This window comes from Lissotriton helveticus, chromosome 5_1 (genome assembly GCF_964261635.1).
Source record: "Lissotriton helveticus chromosome 5_1, aLisHel1.1, whole genome shotgun sequence".
NCBI lineage: Eukaryota > Metazoa > Chordata > Amphibia > Caudata > Salamandridae > Lissotriton > Lissotriton helveticus.
The window spans coordinates 1,775,318,918-1,775,336,544 of NC_136065.1; the positions used below are offsets into that span (position 1 = coordinate 1,775,318,918).

Genomic DNA, 17,627 nt, shown 5'->3' on the forward strand with positions numbered 1-17,627 from the left:
ATACCCAGTTTCTTACAGTAAACCAAAGATAGACAGTGCTGTACCATAAAGTTTGCCTTGGTCCATCAAACTGCTCGTGCATGCCACATGTGTCTCCGTGCGAATAGATATTTGGCGTTTATGAAGTCAAAGTGCAACTCCAGCCAGTGTGAAGCATTTGATAACGAAAGCTTATTTGAGAAGCCTATATATAGTTACCCAAAAACCTGCTAAGAAGGCTGCAAAGAGAGGTACTGTGCTTCTACGAAACTAAAGCATACATCATATGGAGTGAAAAAGCTGCGTGGCAGAAATCAAACAAGTGTTAGGCAGTACAAAGAGATGCTTACAAGCAACGCAATTCAAATACAAGAAAAGGCCATCTGCTTACCAGAACTGAGTAAAGAGGAGAATCATACCAAAGAGCTGGGTAGAGTGACTCTAGAGGACGCACCAGTGGTTGTGCTTGCGGAGCAGTCCATACTTGAAGCGGCACACCCCCAACGCAGACGGGAGGCGGCTCAGAACAACTCCAAAGGTCTTCTGAAGCAAAGTGCTCCCATGGAGACCAAGAGGGAGGTCAAGGTTTCACAGACTGTCCAAGATGACCCAGAGGCCAGCACCGTACAAGACCTTACAGATGGTGTGGGTGAAGCAGGCTAGCGGACAGCAGATAGTGTCAGAGAGAACTTTTCCCACAGCGTTAGCCAATCTTGCAAATGGTTACAATTCAGCCGCCTTCTTGAAACCACCACTGCCATTCGATACCGGCAAAAAGCAGGTATTCTGCAAAAAGCTGAATATTGGCAACAAATGGACTGCCTGGATAGAGACATCTGATGATTTCATTTATGCTATAGGAGAAGCCAAAAAGAAGAAGATTATAAAGTACCTTAAGAATCTTGCTGGTGAAGGTGTAAAAGAAGTCACAGAAAATGCCGCAAGCAGACGAAATTACATGCAGTCAAATCAAAACAGCCTTGAATCTCAAGTTAAATCCAATGCTGAATGTATATTATGAAAGGTACATCTTCAGTGAGGAATGACCAAAAGCTGGTGAGACCATCAACAAATTTGGTGAGAGACTGGACACGCTCAAACACGAAGTTCAATGAATTTAATGATGAGGAAGCTATACGTCTCAGAGTGATTGAGGGACGCTTGTCAGATTCGTTCATCCGACGAATGCCGAGAGGAACTCTTAGCCTGGTGCGAGTTCTCATCGCTGCCACAGCTGAAGAGCGTGTTGATCAACAAGCTGCTGTCATGGAGGACGGAGGTGTCCAGAGTGAGTCAAGAAAGTGAAACGTAAGCCCAAGGCCGAGGGACGCAGCGTGATTTGTCCACAGAAAAAGAAGGTGTGGATTTTCATTTCCATACAAAGGTAAATGTCCCGCCATTGGGAAGATCTGAAAAGGCTGTGGAAAGAAGAACCATTTTGTACTGTACTGGTCTGCAGAGCGAAGGAAAAAGTAAGTGCGTCACGACGTGAAAAGAAAATGGTCACCAAGGATTCCAGAAGCGATGTTTGACACACGCCCACAATGCCAAGTGACCACTTCAGCTGAGGCAAATTGACAACAAACGAAGTCTATCATATACATCTTTGTCAAACAGTACTTCAGTATCAATGTCAACTGAAGGTGAAGAATATGGTTGTACCATGTCGATGTTTGCCTCAGAGAAATGTGTGCATGTTGGACTGGCCGCATGTAAGGAAAAATACCAGTTCACTAAAAGTCGACATGACAAAGCACCAAAGTGATTCAAAACTGTCTGAAAATCACACTAAAAGTCAATGGTTGCTCAATACCTTTCGTTATCGATAGCGGTGAGTCATTAAATATTATGCCTGAGGAGAAATATAATGAACTACCTCCATTGCCCGAATTAAAGTTTTCGTTCTACCTGAACGAAGCAGATGCCTTTTTGCAGCGGCACCCCAAACTTTATACAGTATACAATTCGACTTACCAAGGTCCAGAGGTACCTCATGTTTTGCTGTGGACCATTTGGACACTCATTACTTTGGTTGTGTTCACCTTTACTATCTTGTGACAGATCCTTGTTAAAATTTTGAATTCAGAAAAAGACAACCGAACTCCAGAACGTAGCCTGTGGGACCATAATTAATGAAGTGCTCACAACTCTTAGTGGATGTTCTCCCATAACTCTGGAGGTTCCTGGTACTAAGAGGTTAATTGCCTTTCTGAGTGCTCCACTATTTTTCTTAGTAAAAGACAACAGGAGTATAACCCATAGACCAGGTTGAGATCTGGGTAAGTAAACGTAATTGACAACAATGTCTCAACCATTTCAATGAGGAAGGCAGATACATATGTATGTACACAACATTACAAGGCAGAAGCAAAAAGGGGAGACTCCCAGTATTTTTTCAAAAGTGCTCATGGCATCATATATTTAAAATCACAGTTTATACAAAACAGTTATAGCAGCACTGTGGGCATAAATTGCGAAGGCAACCCAAAAGAACTTTCTGCACGTTGTGCTCGTGATATGCGCCGTGAGTTTCACTGTACGATTGGTCGACTTAAAGATAATGGTATCAGAGGCAGTGTTAAGCCACTGTGATCTATTATTTTTCTCTCTTTCCCTCCTGTCACTGGTCTTGTGCTTCAAGACAAACTCCAAAGTATATGATTTGGCACAGACGGACGAGGGGGCATGCTCAAACTCGATTGGGGCATGTTTGGTACTGGTTGAAGCAAGAGTGCTCCTCTCCAGTACCATGACAACCTTATAAGGTTTCCACAGGTTGGCTGGCATGTGGGGCTAGGTTCTTGCAGATGAGAATTTTCTCACCAAGAGATAGTGGCAAGTGCATGCACCAGACAGGGCTCCTCCTGAATGACTGTTTGAGGTTTCGGAAACAGAGGAGGCAACCATGTTCACTTCAATGTAGCAGGCAGCGTTCTGTCACATTATTTTGGATTTGTAGAGTATGGCCTATCACCCGAAGGGTATCCAGGTGTTCTGTCAAAAAGGCGATGGGCTCCTACAATACTGGGCCTATCTTTGACCCTCCTAATGTTCAAGCACACAAATATCACACTTTTAATAGATAAAAGCTCCTCAAATGAGGCATGCAAGCCTTGTGTAGATCAGTAAACACGAAGAAAGGGGTTAACTATACACTCCGTTATGCTGGTCTTCAGTGGTGCGTTCAGAAAAGGAATGTAAACTTTTTTGGTTTTGTTTTTTCTTTTGAGTCAAAAAAGAGGTGAACTGTCAAGAGAAGACCTGGTTTGCAGAGGAAAAAATATAAACTGTGAAAAAGAAGTATTGTGCTCAGACAGTTGGCGATGCACAAGGGGGGTTGCAGGGGCAGGTGACTTTACAAAAATGATTTATTTTAAGGAGTTTTTTTCTAGACCCGTTTGCGGATATTCTCTACCATTTGAAAAGGAGGAAGAGCCTGAAAAATGTATAACTTAGGCAGCATTGTTAACTTACCATGTTCAAATCTCTTTCACCCTCATTTTGATATTAAGTAGAGTAGTTTATAGTTCCTTGAATCTTATTAAGAGAAGCGAAAATGTTCCTGTTTTTGGAATGCCATTTACCCGTGCAGAGTACGTCTTATGCTTACATGCTATTTTTAAGGTGATTATTTAGAACCACTGTTTGATGGTCGACTTTGACAAGCACCTCAAATATACAGCCCTACTATCAACCTAATCGGGCAGGTGACAAATACTGGGTTGGCCAGGAAAGTACATTTTTATTTAGGTTTTATTTATTTTATAAAAACAATCAACGGTCCAACTGAGTTTAATGCTTCTAATCGTCTTCCTCCTCCTGATCATCCGAATGAGGGTGGGCCGCCTTGTGCTTTTCTATCTTTGCCATCAGTTCTGGAAAAGAAAAAAGGGAGGCTAATGTTGTTCTGTGTTGATATAGGAGATTTAAAAATTCAACATCTCGTTAACAGCAATGTGAAAGAATTCAGAGAGATTACAAACCCTTAAGATTTTAATCAAACTTTGGAAAAGCAGTCTAAAAATTGCAAGCACACAAATACACAATCACAAACACATGATGAAAAAGCATTCTTCAAGATTATGCAGCAATTATGCATACTTGTGATATGGAAGACATTGTAACAGTGTTATCTGCTTTAAATATACTAAAATCGGAGATGATATAATGTAACATTGTAACAGTGTTATCTGCTTTAAATATACTAAAATCGGAGATGATATAATGTAATTAGTATTTTGTGCACACATACCGGCTTTCTAGTCAAACAGACTGCAACATATCCTACATCACGTTTACAGCTGTAAAAGTGCTTTCTTCAATAATGTGCACACCAACGACCTCATTTAAAAGTATGGGAAAACAGTCTTCGATGTTACACGCACAAAAAGAGCTTGTTCAGAGTTATGGAAAAGCATTCGGCGACTGCATACTCCTTGACATTTCATTCAGAGCCAGCAATGGTATTCTAACAGATTTTCGATATACATGACCGTGCTTACAACTACATCAACATTTTTAGAGATTGTATATACCCAATTAGAACCTTCAAAATGACGGTGGTGTCGTGTCGTTACCGCTCGACAAGATAGCCATCTAAGCTCCGCTATGCCAGCAGCTTCAAAGGCTTCTCCCAAATATCCCCGGTGTTGATTCTGCATATAGGAATAAGATCCCACGGTCGGAACATAAAGCGCTGCCTGCAAGCCACTTTTCTTCCTAACTCTCCGCCGCACAGCAGTATAGTGATCCACACGCATTCCACATGGAGATGCCGAACTTCAAAACCTCTGCTGTGGGGATAACTCTACACATCCGGGGTGCTTCATAACTAATAGCTGACCTGACAACTTGTTTCAACGTAGCGACTTGCAGCATACCCAATTTCTCCACAAGACCATCGATTGTGAGGTATGCTTTATGCATTGCTCCATCCCCTCCAATTGAAAGGACGACTCACCCCTTCACACCTTATTTGCCGGACCTCAAGATGGAGACGGGCTGCAAATAATCTTCAACCACACTAGGCCCGAGCTCTCCATTACTGAGATATCACAGGAGTTTGGTCTCAAATACCCTACCTATTACAGCAGGGCTAGTAGTGATTCCTTGGTGGCTCCAATACGCCACCACACTGAAACAGGCTCAAACCCCTGCTATTACTGCCATACGTTCAGCAGAACCACCTACCCCTTGAATCTACCCAACAAGATGGCTCACAATAAACCACACTACACAAAAGAAAGCAAGGAGAGCAATAAAGACGTGAAACCTGGACAAGAACTAAAAATGAACAATCCATTTCAGAATCTCCAATCAAATTCAAACAGAGCCCTGACCCTGCACTAGATCTCATCATGCGAAAACTCAAAACCCTTTACGTCATGACTCAAATCACCAATTTCAGCACAGCCATGATGCATAACTACCTCTCATATATCAAACAAGACATTCAGTCAGTGGGAGGACTACTGCTGAATCATGGATAAGCATTTTCGAGGACCACAAACAGAACTCAACTGGTGCTCAAACGTCCACCTCACGAAAAATCGAAAACTGGAAAGGAGCATTATTGACCTGAGAGATCCACATAGAAGAGGAAATCTTTGCATTTTTGGTGTTCTCGAAAGAACTGAAGACCATGCACCTGAGTGCTCTCCCTTTGTGGGCAAATCGATATCTTTAACTCATGCTCATGGAATTCCCATGGATAAACCTAAAAACATCTCCTAGGGGGCGTGGCCAACTGCCGAGCATGGCGGCAGCTTAACTCGGGAGCTCCACAAGGCTGACCGGCCCGCGCAATTATCCTTAAGTCCATCCGTACATTAACCCGCCCGAAGGAGTGAAGTCGGCTCGGGGAAGCAAGCGGCACACACTGATCCGCCCCCGGCGAAAATCCGACAACGAGAAGTGCTCCGTTCGGCGAAGGCGTAGTGGGGCCTCCGCCTGCCCAGTAGCACCGGCCTGGAGTGCTGGACGTACCCGACCGGAAGTCCACCTTACCCGGCCAGGGGGCATCGACTCTGGCCGGCGCCCACGTCCCACCGCCAGAAGAAAGGTACCAGCGCGAATTATAATCAGCGCGGCAGCCAGCGGACCCGAAAACGGCTGCTGCGCCGGGGTCTGAGAGAAAGTTCCTCCTACACACGGAGTGGGCGCCCTCGGGGGCTGTGGCGGCGCCATCTTGGGAATACGCAGCCGGTCGGGCATCCCACACGCACAACAGGGCAAGGCGAAATGAGCCTGTGATCGCGCAGCCCACCCGCAGCCCGGTAAATAGGACTCCGGCCTGAGGCTGCGTTGGGAGAAGACGGTACTTGCAGACTGGCAGTACCTGCGACTAAGGCGCCCATAACGACATTGAGAGCGACAGTGCGTGAGAGGGAGAGTCGGACCTGGCGGCTCGGACACACCGATACTACAGCCCAATTGGAGGGGGGACCACCACAATCAATTGCTACCTGCGAGGCACTCATAGGCCAGACACCACCAGTGGCACATCGCAGCCCCACACCAAGGCATACTGTAGCGGCCACGGAAGGAAGGGCCACCCACGTGGTGGGACACAGAGACTGACCCCCAACCGGACAGAGACCCGGGCTGGGCATCGAGGGGCTACAGTGCACTGCGGTCCGAGCTCCTGCGATCTACGACACCAGCGCCTACCCGGGGAAGAGTGAGAGCAGCGGGAGGCTGGACCTGGAACCACTGGACAGGCCGGACATTACAGAGCCAAACACAGCACTATGGCAGGCAAAAACACGAGGAATACTACGACGCAAGCGAGGCTTGATAAATTTGCGTATACCCAGGATGGCCACTCACAAGGGCCTGGGCGTCACTCCACTGGTGCATCCACAGCCACGAGCGGGGCCGGGAAAGTTACACTGGAAGACATCATGAAAACCCTCACTGAGGTCCAGGCGACAGTGGGCACCATTTCCTCCGAAGTAAACCTGCTGAGAGCAGACTTCAAGAAGATGTCAGAGAGGGTATCCCAAGTGGAGGTGGTCACTAAGTCACTCATCGAGGACACCTCGGATCTACAGGTCGCGATGGAATGACTGGAAAAGACCACCAAGCAACTGCAAGAAAAGCTGGATGACCAGGAGGGGCGCTCTCGAAGAAACAACGTCCGCATCCTAGGCCTTCCGGAATCGGAGGGGAAGGGCGCCATGGACCTATACATCGAAGACCTTATCAAAACCAAACTACAGCCTAAAGGCCTGTCCAACTTCTTCTCTGTCGAGAGAGCACACCGGGTCCCTGGGGGTGCGGCCAAACCGGGAGCCACGCCGCGGCCGGTGCTGGCTAGACTCTTCAACTTCAGAGACAGGGACGCCATTCTGCAGGCGGCAAGGGTGGCACCACCTGTGAAAGTTCAAAACTCCACTTTGGCCTTCTTCCCAGACTATACGGCTGAGGTGGCCAGACGCAGGAAGTCCTTCACTGAAGTGAAAAAGACGCTACGTGACAGGGGCCTGCCCTATTCGATGCTCTTCCCCGCCAAATTGCGGATTGTGGCTGATCGGAAGACGTGGTTTTTCGACACACCTGAGGTGGCACGAGAGTGGCTGGATGGTTGGAGGCCGGTGGGCAAACCCCAGCGCCCGCACAGAGACCACCAGGACCGCCGCAACGAGAGGACGACGGACCACCGGGCAGCCAGCCCGACAACTGAGCAGGGCGCCGCCGCGGGATTGGACTCCGACCTTGAGAGGGATCCGCTTGATTCCGGTCAGCCTAGCAGGGGTTGACTGCCTGAGCTATATGCGAGACGACACGAACACAGCCCTTGGGACATCGGGCCGATGGAACTGAGTAGGGCGGGCACTGGCCGGTGCCTGTAGGGGAGTCACCAACCCCACGAGCAAGTAAGAATAGATAGGGAGGGGACTAAGCACTCTGCCAAGTTGGGGATGCGTGCGGGACTTCGTCCATGGAGCAGGGGAGCAGGGAGGGGGTGGGGGGGAAAGTTGTACTGTTAAAGTTATGGTTATTGGTCATCACTAAGTTTGCGCGAGGCGCAGTTACATTGCTGGCCGTCAGCGCCAGGTACCCCGGCGCACAGCTCACCACACTGGCTTTACCACATTGCTGTATATTGGTAACATGGGTCATAAACCCAAATGGCACAACAAGCGCAAGCAGCACCCACTGAGGGCGCCCCTGTAATGACAATGGTGCCTCCACTGAAACTGCTTACATGGAACGTCAGGGGGCTGGGGGATAAAATTAAGCGCGGTTTGGTACTGCAAACCATCAAACGCCATAGATCTGATCTGGTACTGCTTCAGGAAACACATTTGGCAGGGACCACCTGCAAAGCACTGAACAGGCGTGGCTACAACATGGCAGTACACGCTGAATTCACCACAGGCTCCAGAGGCACTGGGATACTCCTCAAGAAAAACTCATCCTTTTTGGTTACGAGCCACAAGACGGACGACCAGGGGCGTTTTGCGGCACTCTCTGGCCAGTAGGAGGGAAGGGCCCTCAATGTGGTATCTGTGTACATCCCCCCGGCGCTTCACTCTACAGCACTGCCAGCTCTTGGGCAGTTTCTCATCGACCTCCCGGAGGGTGATATGATCATTGGGGGGGGACTTCAATGCTATAACAGACCCCTTACTGGACACTTTTCCCATACGGGATCGCCAGAGGGGGACTGCCACGCTTCCTGGATTCCTGACTGCCCTGGGACTCACGGATGTCTGGCGTCATCTAAACCCCACGGCAAAGCAATACACACACTACTCCGCCCCCCACGATAGCCTTTCACGCATTGATTTCTTTTTCTTTCTAGGGGTGGGATTGGGCTCCATAGACAGGATGGAAATTCTACCGAGAGGCATTTCTGACAATTCCCCGATATCCCTTCACCTTACTACCAGAGAACAAAAGCGCGCTAGAGTGTACCCGATATATCCCAATTATCTGCAAATTCCTGGTGTCAGGAAAAAACTTAAATTGACTACGACACACTACTTTAGCGAAAACATGGGCTCGGTCACCTCACCTTCGGTGCTCTGGGAGGCGTACAAAACGGTCCTACGCGGGGCATCTATATCGGCAATCACTGGGCACAAAAGGGAATCCAGAGCTGAACTTGCAAATTTAGAATTGGCACTGCACACAGCGCACACTGCCCACATGACAGACCCCACCCCTGACACCGCGCATGAGTTACAGCTCCGACAGCAGCAGCACCAGGCGCACCTCACCACGGTCACTAGGGGGCACTTAGCACACACCGCACACCGCATATATGATGTGGGAGATAAGGCAGGGAAAATGCTGGCGTGGCTGGACAAGCGGGGCGGCAATAACAAGGGGATACAACGCCTATATGATGCCGAGGGCCAGCTGCAGACTCACCCGGAACGAATAGTACACACCCTAGCGCACCACTTCCAGGGGATATACACACCGACACGATCGGTCACGGAACAGGAGGCCATGGCGTCGCTCGGAAACATTCCTATCCCTGTGCTCGATCCTGAAGCACAGCAGGAACTGGATATGGACCTGACAGAGGGAGAGATCCAATTAGCGATACAGGCATTGCAGTCCGGCAAGGCTCTGGGTCCCAACGGAATACCTGTGGAATGGTATAAGGCAATGGCCTCGGTGCTGGCCAAGCCTCTCTTGCGTGGAAAAGGCGCTGCTTCCACTCGACCAGCGCACGGCCACAATCGTAGCCATTCCCAAACCAGCCAAGCCGCCGACAGAATGCACCTCGTACCGGCCCATTTCTTTGCTCAATACTGAAGCGAAGATCTTGGCGAAACTCCTGGCCAGTCGCCTGACCCAGCATCTGAGTGCCCTGATACACCCCGATCAATCGGGCTTCATGCCTCACAGGAGCACAGCGCTGAACCTACGGAGGGTACACGGGGTGCTGGCGCGGGCGCATCTTCTTACAGACCAAGCTGTGATACTTTCCCTAGACGCCAAAATGGCGTTTGACCTGGTGGAGTGGGAGTACCTGTTTGCTGTCCTGACCCGAATGGGATTCGGCCCAAAGTATCTTGCATGGGTGCGACTGCTCTACACCTTGCCGGTTGCGCAGGTGGTTGCGAATGGTCACATATCGTCAGCCTTTCCACTGGGACGGGGAACTAGACAGGGATGCCCGCTATCGCCCCTTCTATTTGCATTAGTGCTGGAGCCGTTGGCAATCATGCTCAGAGCGACGCCACTATTCCGAGGCATCACTTGGGAGGAAGGGTGGGAGGACAAAGTCTCCCTGTATGCGGACGACATGCTGATATACATGATCAAACCCAATGAGGAGGTCCCTGCCCTGTTGGCTCTCTGCGATGAACACGGCAGGGCTTCGGGCTACACTCTGAACTGGTCCAAGTCCGTACTTTATGTACTCAAGGGCCCGGGTCCATGCTGCCAGCCGAATGTCCCCTAAAGATAACAACCACCTCATTTAAGTACCTGGGTATTTTTGTGTCTGCCAATGCTGCGGAATTCTATGCCGAGAACTTGCGGCCGCCTCTGACACGCTTGCGTGCAGATGTCAAATACTGGGCTACACTACCGCTGACCCTCCTAGGGCGAGCGGCACTCTACAAAATGATGGCTCTCCCAAGGTTTCTATATGTGCTTGAAAACTCCCCTTATGTGGTGAGCCCGCGATACTTTCGACAGGTCGCGGCATTGGTTTCCAGTTTGCTATGGAGCAATGGCCCAGCACGAATAGCGCAGAATAAATTGGTTAAGAGCTGGTACGAAGGGGGGATCGCACTGCCCAATCTCCAACTCTATTACTGGGCGTCCCAGCTTAAGGTTGTTAACCACTGGATCCACGTCACACGGGAGGACCCCGCGTATAAGGCGGACTGGTCACAACTGGGAACTGAAGGCATGCTTTCAGTGCTATACAACTACCCGCAAGTTAAGACCCTGCTCGGCCCAACGCTTCACACGGCGACGCTATGGCATGCAGCACAATCACGTCTGGGATGGAGGGATAAAATCACCAGGTTAACTCCATTATGGGACACTAAAACACTGGGAAACCTGCGGACATGTAAGGGGTTCACACGATGGGATACCATAGGGATCTCGGTGGTTGGGGACCTCTGGGACAAGGGCACGGTTATTCCTTTCCCGCAGCTCCAACAGCTATACGGCCTGGGCCCCTCTGAAACATACCGTTATGTGCAAATCCGACACGCTCTGTTGCATGCAATCCCACCTGACACCACACTCCCGGAATCGTCGCCACTGGAAGATCAGTTACTGACCGAATTTATGGAACAAAAGGCGACCTCACTCACGTACAAAAAACTGATTAACAACCTGCCAGACCCCACACAGAATCTTAAAGAGAGATGGGTGGGAGAACTGGGTGAAATGGATGACACGGAGTGGAACGAGGCGCTTGCCTCACAGCGAGAGGTAGGCGTTTCGGCCAGATTCCGCCTAGTGCAGCTTAAAATTTTACACCGCACCTACTACACCCGCACACTACTTCACAGAATACAAAGGGCACCGCACCCGTACTGCCTCAGGGGATGCGGGGAAGAGGGAACTCTGCTCCATACGCTATGGGAATGTCCTCAAATCCGGGAACTCTGGAGGCAGATAATGCGCACAGTCTCACAGGCCGTCAAAATATCTGTCCTGCCGGAACCCCGTAAGTGCCTGCTGAACATTTGGGACCCTACAGACTTAGACAGGTATGGACAACTATGGGTCACACTGGCGGTGACAGCGGCCAAACGAGACATTGCACAGAGGTGGGGTGCCCCGGAGTTGCCAACGGTAGCAGGGTGGATAAGGAATATGGACCTCCTAATGGTAAAGGAAAGAGCAGTGTATGTGTTACGGGCATGCCCCCGCAAGTGGAATAAGGTGTGGACACCGTGGAACAAATATAGGGGAGAACCATGTGAGCCCCTGCCGGAAGGTGAGGACTCGGACTCAGAGGAAGACGAAGACTAGCCGAAAAGGGTATGCTAGTGCAACGATGGGGGCAGCCGGGAGAATGCGGAAACGCAACACTACCTTAGGCGCACTGTTGAATAACTGTACCTGCAGAAGACTGTCAGTGGATGAACACACTAATTTGCTCAATGATGACCATAGTTGGGTTTTAATGTTTTTGTTTTTTCTAAAACTTTACATTGTTAGTCTCAGATGAATATATCAGAGATGTACTGTCAGGGAATGACTTATGGACCAGAGGCGGAATTGTGCCACGATCTGAATATGCTTGTTACTCCTAACTGCTCCAATACCTGACCATGGCACACTTTGATAGTTGAGGACACACGATGTGTTTTGTTCATTTCTCCTGCTTACACATGCTGATACTATGTAAATGCACCTGACGAATGAAAGTATGATTATCTCTGTTGTACTCCTGAAAATAAAGAATTATAAAAAATAAAAATAAAAACATCTCCTACCCTACGGCACTGATCTTTAGACCACTTCACTACCCACATACGTAACAAGTCATTTCACACATTAAGAAAGTACAGAAAATTACATGGCAATGTGTGTCTATAGGTTTCACACAAGACTACTCTAAGACACTAAGGTAAAGAAGTCCTTCTTGTCCAGGAGGAAGATCTTCAAAGACCTCGCCATACAATTCTCCGTCATCTGACCTTCACGACTGAAGACCTCCTTCAATGCAAAAACAAAACAATCTGTGATGACCCTAAAGACTTGGATTCTTAACGCAGAGATTCAGGATTCACACCTGTCCCCCTGATTAAGTTACTGGAACACGTATTAACCACTCTCTACTAATGTTGGTATGCTCTTTCTCTAACTATGTAAGGCACTAACTGGCAACTCACTAACCAACATAGGATAACTTGCACTAATACACCCAGAAACTCTAAAACACTTACAATCAGATCGCATGAGATCTACATGCTTCCATCTACGTTCGCCATGCAACCTCAACCTCTTCACCAACGAATGCTCCCCAAGCCAAAAATATCATCTAGGTACGACAGACCCTAACTATATTGCTTTCAGCAATGCGAGACCGGTCAGTTAACACAGATTACTACTAACTGCATCCCGTCACAATTGCCTTCTATGAGTCTCTTGGAAGACCACTTCTATTTTATATCATCCTGTAGATAATCTGACATTGTGTGCCTAGTTGACAAAATCTAGTTAGGATAGTTTCCTATTCAACCCTAATTAACTAGAGGGCAGATGTTTTAATGGTTACGCTACTACATTATACTGCTGTCTTGTAACTAGCTAATGTTCCGTCCTTTCTCATGGGGTTCTTCATAGGTAATTTCTATCGAGAATCTCGCTTGAAACTGAAAACCTCAAACCAACCACTCATGTCTGCAATAGTTACTGTTCCTTCATATGTGAGAGATACAGGCTCATGGCTTGGGATACGCGCACAATTTGTAATTAAAGCACTTTGTTCTGACAGCCTAAGCGGTATATCACACCCTCAACATCTCCATGTCACTTGTTGATACCCCGGATTCCCATTTGTTAAGGGATAAGCCTCATTTAGTATATATTAACATCACTATCTATGGCGCAGCTTTCCAAACTTTTCATGTTGGTGACACACTTTTTGGAGATGCATCATTTTGGGACACAGTAAGGCAGTGTAGCGAGCGAGCCCGAACCACCTAAGGAGATTCGGGGGGTTCTCACTCACTCTGTTTGTCTCCCTCTCTCTCTCTAACTGTCTCGCTCCCTCTGTCTGTCTCCGTCTGTCTCCCTGTCTGTCAACCTCCATCTGTCTACCTCCGTCTGTCTCTCTCTACCTGTCTCGCTCCCTCTGTCTCGCTCCCTGTCGCCCTCCTCCCTCTCTATGTCTCCCTCTATTTCCGTCCCTCTGTCTCCGTTCCTCTGTCACCCTCCCCCTCTCTCTCCCTCTCCCTCTCCCTCCCCCTCTCCCTCCCTCTCCCTCCCCATCCCTCCCCCTCCCTCTCCCTCCCCCTCCCTCTCTCCCTGTCTCCCTCTCTCGCCCTGTCTCCCTCTCTCTCCCTCTCCCTCTCCCTCCCTCCCCCTCCCTCTCCCTCCACCTCCCTCTCTCCCTGTCTCCCTCTCTCGCCCTGTCTCCCTCTCTCTCCTCTCCCTCCTCTCCCTCTCCCTCTCCCTCCCTCTGTATTCCTCTCCCTCTGTCTCCCTCTCCCTCTGTCTCCCTCTCCCTCTGTCTCCCTCTCCCTCTGTCTCCCTCTGTCTCCCTCTCCCTCTGTCTCCCTCTCTCCCTCTCTGTCTCCCTCTGTATGTCTCCCTCTCTGTCTTCCTCTCTCTCTGTCTCCCTCTCTCTCTGTCTTCCTCCCTCTGTCTCCCTCTCCCTCTCCCTCTGTCTCCCTCTCCCTCTGTCTCCCTCTCCCTCTGTCTCCCTCTCCCTCTGTCTCCCTCTCCCTCTGTCTCCCTCTGTCTCCTTCTATCTGTCTCTCTGTCTACGTCTGTCTCCCTCCCTCTGTCTCCCTCCCTCTGTCACCCTCCCTCGGTCACCCTCCCTCGATCACCCTCCCTCGATCACCCTCCCTCGGTCACCCTCCCTCGGTCACCCTCCCTCAGTCACCCTCCCTCGGTCACCCTCCCCCTCTCTCTCTCCCTCTCCCTCTGTCTCTGTCTCCCTCTCCCGTCTACCTTCCTCTTTCTGCCCGTCTACCTCCCTCTTTCTGTCCGTCTACCTCCCTCTTTCTGTCCGTCTACCTCCCTCTTTCTGTCCGTCTACCTCCCTCTTTCTGTCCGTCTACCTCCCTCTTTCTGTCCGTCTACCTCCCTCTTTCTGTCCGTCTACCTCCCTCTTTCTGTCTGTCTGTGGGCCTCTGACTGTGGGCCTCCGACTGTGGGCCTCCGGCTGTGGGCCTCCGGCTGTGGGCCTCCGGCTGTGGGCCTCCGACTGTGGGCCTCCGACTGTGGGCCTCCGACTGTGGGCCTCCGGCTGTGGGCCTCCGGCTGTGGGCCTCCGACTGTGTGCCGCTGTCTCCCTCCCGCTGTCTCCCTCCCGCTGTCTCCCTCCCGCTGTCTCCCTCACTCTGTCTCCCTCACTCTGTCTCCCTCACTCTGTCTCCCTCACTCTGTCTCCCTCACTCTGTCTCCCTCACTCTGTCTCTCTCCATCTGTCTCTCTCCATCTGTCTCTCTCCATCTGTCTCTCTCCATCTGTCTCTCTCCATCTGTCTCTCTCCATCTGTCTCCATCCCTCTATCGCCCTCCTCCCTCTGTCTGCTGTTGCCCTCTGTCTGTCGCCCTCTGTCTCTCTCTCTATCTCTCCCTCTGTCTCCCTCTCTCTCTGTCTTTCTCCCTCGGTCTCCCTCTCTCTCGGTCTCCTTCTCTCTCTTTCTGTCGCCCTGTCTCCTTCTCTCTCTTTCTGTCGCCCTGTCTCCTTCTCTCTCTTTCTGTCGCCCTGTCTCCTTCTCTCTCTTTCTGTCGCCCTGTCTCCTCCTCTCTCTTTCTGTCGCCCTGTCTCCTCCTCTCTCTTTCTGTCGCCCGGTCTCCTTCTCTCTCTTTCTGTCGCCCTGTCTCCCTCTCTCTCTGTCTGTCGCCCTCTGTCTCACTCTTTGTCTCCCTCTGTCTCCGTCCCTCTGTCTCCCTCCCTCCCCCTCTCTGCCTCTCTGTCTCCCTCCCTCTGTCTCCCTCCCTCTGTCTCCCTCCCTCTGTCTCCTTCCTTCTGTCTCCCTCCTTCTGTCTCCCTCCTTCTGTCTCCCTCCTTCTGTCTCCCTCCTTCTGTCTCCCTCCTTCTGTCTCCCTCCTTCTGTCGCCCTCCTTCTGTTGCCCTCTGTCGCTCTCTGTCTCCCTCTCTCCCTCTCTGTCTCCCTCTGTATGTCTCCCTCTCTGTCTTCCTCTCTCTGTCTCCCTCTCTCTCTGTCTTCCTCCCTCTGTCTTCCTCCCTCTGTCTCCCTCTCTCTCTGTCGCCCTCTCTCTCTGTCGCCCTCTCTCTCTGTCGCCCTCTCTCTCTGTCGCCCTCTCTCTCTGTCGCCCTCTCTCTCTGTCGCCCTCTCTCTCGGTCGCCCTCTCTCTCGGTCGCCCTCTCTCTCTGTCGCCCTCTCTCTCTGTCGCCCTCTCTCTCCGTCGCCCTCTCTCTCCGTCGCCCTCTGTCTCTCTCTTTGTCTCCGTCCCTCTGTCTCCCACCCCCTCTCTCTCCCTCTTTCCCTCTCCCTCTGTCACCCTCTCCCTCTGTCTCTGTCTCCCTCTCCCTCTGTCTCCCTCTCCCTCTGTCACCCTCTCCCTCTGTCACCCTCCCTCTGTCACCCTCCCTCTGTCACCCTCTGTCTGCCACCCTCTGTCTGCCACCCTCTGTCTGCCACCCTCTGTCTGTCACCCTCTGTCCCCTCACCCCGCTTGTGTTTCAGCCTGGGCAGAGACAGCTTCCTGGAAACACACACTGCCGCACCCCAGTACTTCGCAGGTCTTTTAAAGACCATGTACTGCTTTGTTTTGAATCACCCGGCCCCCATAGTGCAGAGTGTCTCAGAGTCCGTGCTGCTGCGGCGGCGGACTCAGAGACACTCTTTCAAAGGAATGCCTCTTAATTAGCAGCAGTTATGTGCTAAGTGCCCTTAATACTGGTGTCATCCCGCGACACACCCACCCTTTGCAGGCGACACAGTACTGTGTCGGGACACACAGTTTGGAAAGCTCTGATCTAAGGCATAGCTTCTCAGCACAGCAACCAATAGGCCTGGCCCCTAGTGGCCTCCACCCCCTTACCGTATGTTCTCACTTGGGTGAGGTGGGTAAGGGTCTGTTTGTTTCTTCTTAAAGTGTTTTTTTTTATTTCTAGTTTTACTCTATCTTCTTCCCCTACCTTTCCAGTCCTTCCCCTCGATTTCTCCCCTCTTACCCCTACCCTACCTCGCCCCATTAACCCTTCACCTGTGCTTCCCTAGAGGCCCTCCTACAGACCCCTCATTTATGTGCCCATCGGGGTGGTCATTGTCACTCACACAGTGGCGAACCTTGCACACTGGATCTCATACACATCCTACTATCATCCTCCTTAAATGAATGACTTAAAAGATCCTCTCCTCAATGTGAAGGGATTAAACCACCCCACCAAATGCCACAAATATTTTTGACTGCCTTCACAAACTCACAGGAGACATAGTACTCCCGCAATAACCAAAAGTGGACCTCAAAGAAGCAATACTTTCATGTAAACTCTGGGAGAGTGCACGCCAGCCATAAAAAGAAAGATGGTGTTATCACACTGATTTTGAAATCCTTCAGTCTCCATATCATCTCCTAAGATATAGGCCTGAAGGGGGATGGCTTATTACCCGATTGTAAAAAGATGGCACAGAACTTTATGTCATAAGTATATATAGCCCCAAGAAGGATCTCCCTAAATTCTGGACCTATCCGTCTAAAAAAAAAATCTCATCCCATTCTACTGCATCTATATTAATTGTAGGTGGCAACTTTAACCTTCCATGGGACGGTATCCTTGACAGAGTTTCAAGCTGCCCCTATAGGCCTAACACATCCTATAAACGAATGCTTTATCTATGAAATACACGGACTGAAAGACATTTGGAGACTGACTAATCCCACAGGCAAGTACTACACCTTCTTCTCTTACCACCACAACTCTTTCTCTCGCATTGATTACATATTAGTGGACAAATCACATATGCCTAACACCTCTGATCCCTCAATTGAGCCAATTATTAT

At 50.1% G+C, this 17,627-nt stretch overlaps 1 protein-coding gene across 1 annotated transcript in view; it reads right to left on the minus strand.

Annotated features, from left to right (window-relative positions):
- Positions 1 to 3,714: 3,714 nt before the first annotated feature.
- LOC144755797 (E3 ubiquitin-protein ligase RNF113A-like) overlaps positions 3,715 to 17,627 on the minus strand; it is a 361,545-nt gene continuing 347,632 nt past the window's right edge. The window contains exon 10 of the mRNA XM_078645059.1: positions 3,715 to 3,854. Coding sequence (XP_078501185.1) covers positions 3,781 to 3,854 — 74 coding nt within the window. The 3' untranslated portion in view covers positions 3,715 to 3,780. The remainder of the gene's footprint in view (positions 3,855 to 17,627) is intronic.